This window comes from Coenobita brevimanus, chromosome 9 (assembly GCF_032717465.1).
Source record: "Coenobita brevimanus isolate Jiangsu-jjx chromosome 9, ASM3271746v2, whole genome shotgun sequence".
NCBI lineage: Eukaryota > Metazoa > Arthropoda > Malacostraca > Decapoda > Coenobitidae > Coenobita > Coenobita brevimanus.
Window position 1 is genome coordinate 1,985,001 of NC_136962.1, and position 2,500 is coordinate 1,987,500.

Below are 2,500 nucleotides of genomic sequence, written 5' to 3' on the forward strand. Positions count from 1 at the left end.
TGTGTCCTTCCAACAACGTCCAAGCTTCACTTCCATACGTTAGAGTTGGTATCACAATACTGTCATGTAGTAACTTTTTCACTTCCATGCTCACTTCCCTGTTTCTTATCACTGCTTTCAAAGAACCAGCAACCTTTCTTCCCTGCTGTACCCTTTCAAGCACTTCACCCTCCAAACCTCCATCCTTACTCATCACACTACTCAAGTACTTAAACGTACTCACATTTTCCAATTCCTCACCATCCAACCTCGCTGTACATTCACTGACTTCACCTCCCTCAAAGACCATAACTTTACTCTTCCCTACATTCACCTTTAGATTCCGTTTCTTACACACTCTCTCAAACTCATCCACCAAGCCTTGCAGCTCTCCTTCGTCTTCACTCAACAACACAGTATCATCTGCAAACAACAGTACAGGGAGTTTCCAAACACTATCCTCTCTCACCAGGGCCACTCCAACATCCACTACCCTACCTTGTACCTCTTTTATTACCCCATCCATGTACAGATTGAACAACCATGGAGACATGACACATCCCTGTTTCAACCCAACCTTCAAAGAGAAAAATTCACTTGGTTCACCATCCACACGCACTGCAGCCTTCGCACCATCGTACATACTCTTCACAGCATTCAACAACTTCCCATCTACTCCATATATTCTTAACACTTTCCACAATCCTTGTCTATCCACCCTGTCATATGCTTTCTCCAAATCCATGAAAGCCGCATACAACTTCTTTCCCTTCTCTAGAAACTTTTCCACTAAAGATCTAAGAATGAATATCTGATCTACACAACCTCTTCCCTTCCTAAAGCCTCCCTGTTCTTCTCCAACTAATTCCTCTGTTCTTTCTCTAACTCTGTCAATAAGTATCCTACCATACACTGATCTACACAACCTCTTCCCTTCCTAAAGCCTCCCTGTTCTTCTCCAACTAATTCCTCTGTTCTTTCTCTAACTCTGTCAATAAGTATCCTACCATACACTGATCTACACAACCTCTTCCCTTCCTAAAGCCTCCCTGTTCTTCTCCAACTAATTCCTCTGTTCTTTCTCTAACTCTGTCTATAAGTATCCTACCATACACTTTTCCTATTATACTAAGAAGACAAATGCCCCTATGATTACCACACACTTCTTTTTCCCCTTTTCCTTTGTACAAGGGAATAATTATACCTGACTTCCAATCCTCCGGGACTCTACCTTCCTCCCAGGCCAATCTGCACATCTTCCACATCCATTCTACTACTATCTCTCCCCCATGCTTCAGCATAATAATAATAATAATAATAATACCGTAATAATTCTACCACCACCACCACCACCACTACTACTACTACTACTACTACTACTACTACTATCTTCCCCCCCAGCTGACAGAGCCAGGCCTCAGACGTATACCCACACACACCAGGCGGCGATACGGGATTGGCGGGTCGTGTGTGCCGCCATCCTTGGCGTCCGTCGTCCTTCCCAAGGGCTCTCCGATGTCCTCTAAGGGCTCCCTGCGTGGTGTAGTGGGTTCAGGCGCCCAGAATTCGGATTTCCACCGCGCCGCCACCCTGCCAGCCCCGTGCAGGCTTCAGGGGGCTTCCGGAACCCCGCTGCAGGGTGACGTGGTGCCGCCTTCAGCCACGCTGGACCACGCCACCATCACGTCCCTGAACCAGCTGACCATCCGCTCAGCTGGTAGTGTTGGCGTGGACGTTGGCAGTACTGACGGCAGGAACATGACGGTGGTGGGCGCCGTGCTGTACCCCGAACACCTGCCGCTGCTGCCAGCTGTGGCCAGGTGAGTGCCGCTGTGTGCTGTGTACACCACCTGTGTGCACACGTGTGTGACCTACTGCAACACTGACACCCAACCCAGTCCTCTGTAGTTGTGTGATACTGACCTGGCGTCACCTTTTGGTGGCACATTTGACCCTGGGTACTTACAATATTAACCCTGGGTCACATTTGTGTATGACAATTGACCTGGGGTCATTTTTGGTATAGAATATTGACCCTGGGTCACTTGTATACTGGAAAGTTACTGGCTCAACACAGCACACCTTATGTTAGCCAGGCTAGGCAAGGGTAGGCTAGGCTAGGCAAGGCTAGGCTAGGCTAGGCTAGGCTAGGCCAGGCTACTGTGGAGGGTCAGTATTATGCTTATAACCGCGTCGAGATGGGATTTTTTTTGCATGGAGAAAAATATAGATAGACCCTAGATAGATAGACAGTGTAGACGTATATAGGCCAGTAGATTGTTGTGTGTGTGTGTGAGAGAGAGAGAGAGAGTTCTTGTCGCACGTGGAATGCAATGTGTGTGTGTGTGTGTGTGTGTGATAGTGTAAGTTTCTACGCATCTTGCCTGCAGCACAGTATGTGGCGTATGTAAGTATATGTATGTATGTATGTATGAGGTGGTGACTACTTATGTATGCGTGTATGTATAAGTGAAAGTATGTATGGATTAGTATGTACGTAATTATCAGTATGTATGTATGT

At 46.9% G+C, this 2,500-nt stretch overlaps 1 protein-coding gene across 1 annotated transcript in view; it reads left to right on the forward strand.

The window, feature by feature from the left end:
- LOC145409807 (uncharacterized) overlaps positions 1 to 2,500 on the forward strand; it is a 57,422-nt gene that overhangs the window by 5,383 nt on the left and 49,539 nt on the right. The window contains exon 2 of the mRNA XM_080280116.1: positions 1,381 to 1,799. Within this exon, the coding sequence (XP_080136242.1) occupies positions 1,381 to 1,799 (419 nt within the window). The remainder of the gene's footprint in view (positions 1 to 1,380; positions 1,800 to 2,500) is intronic.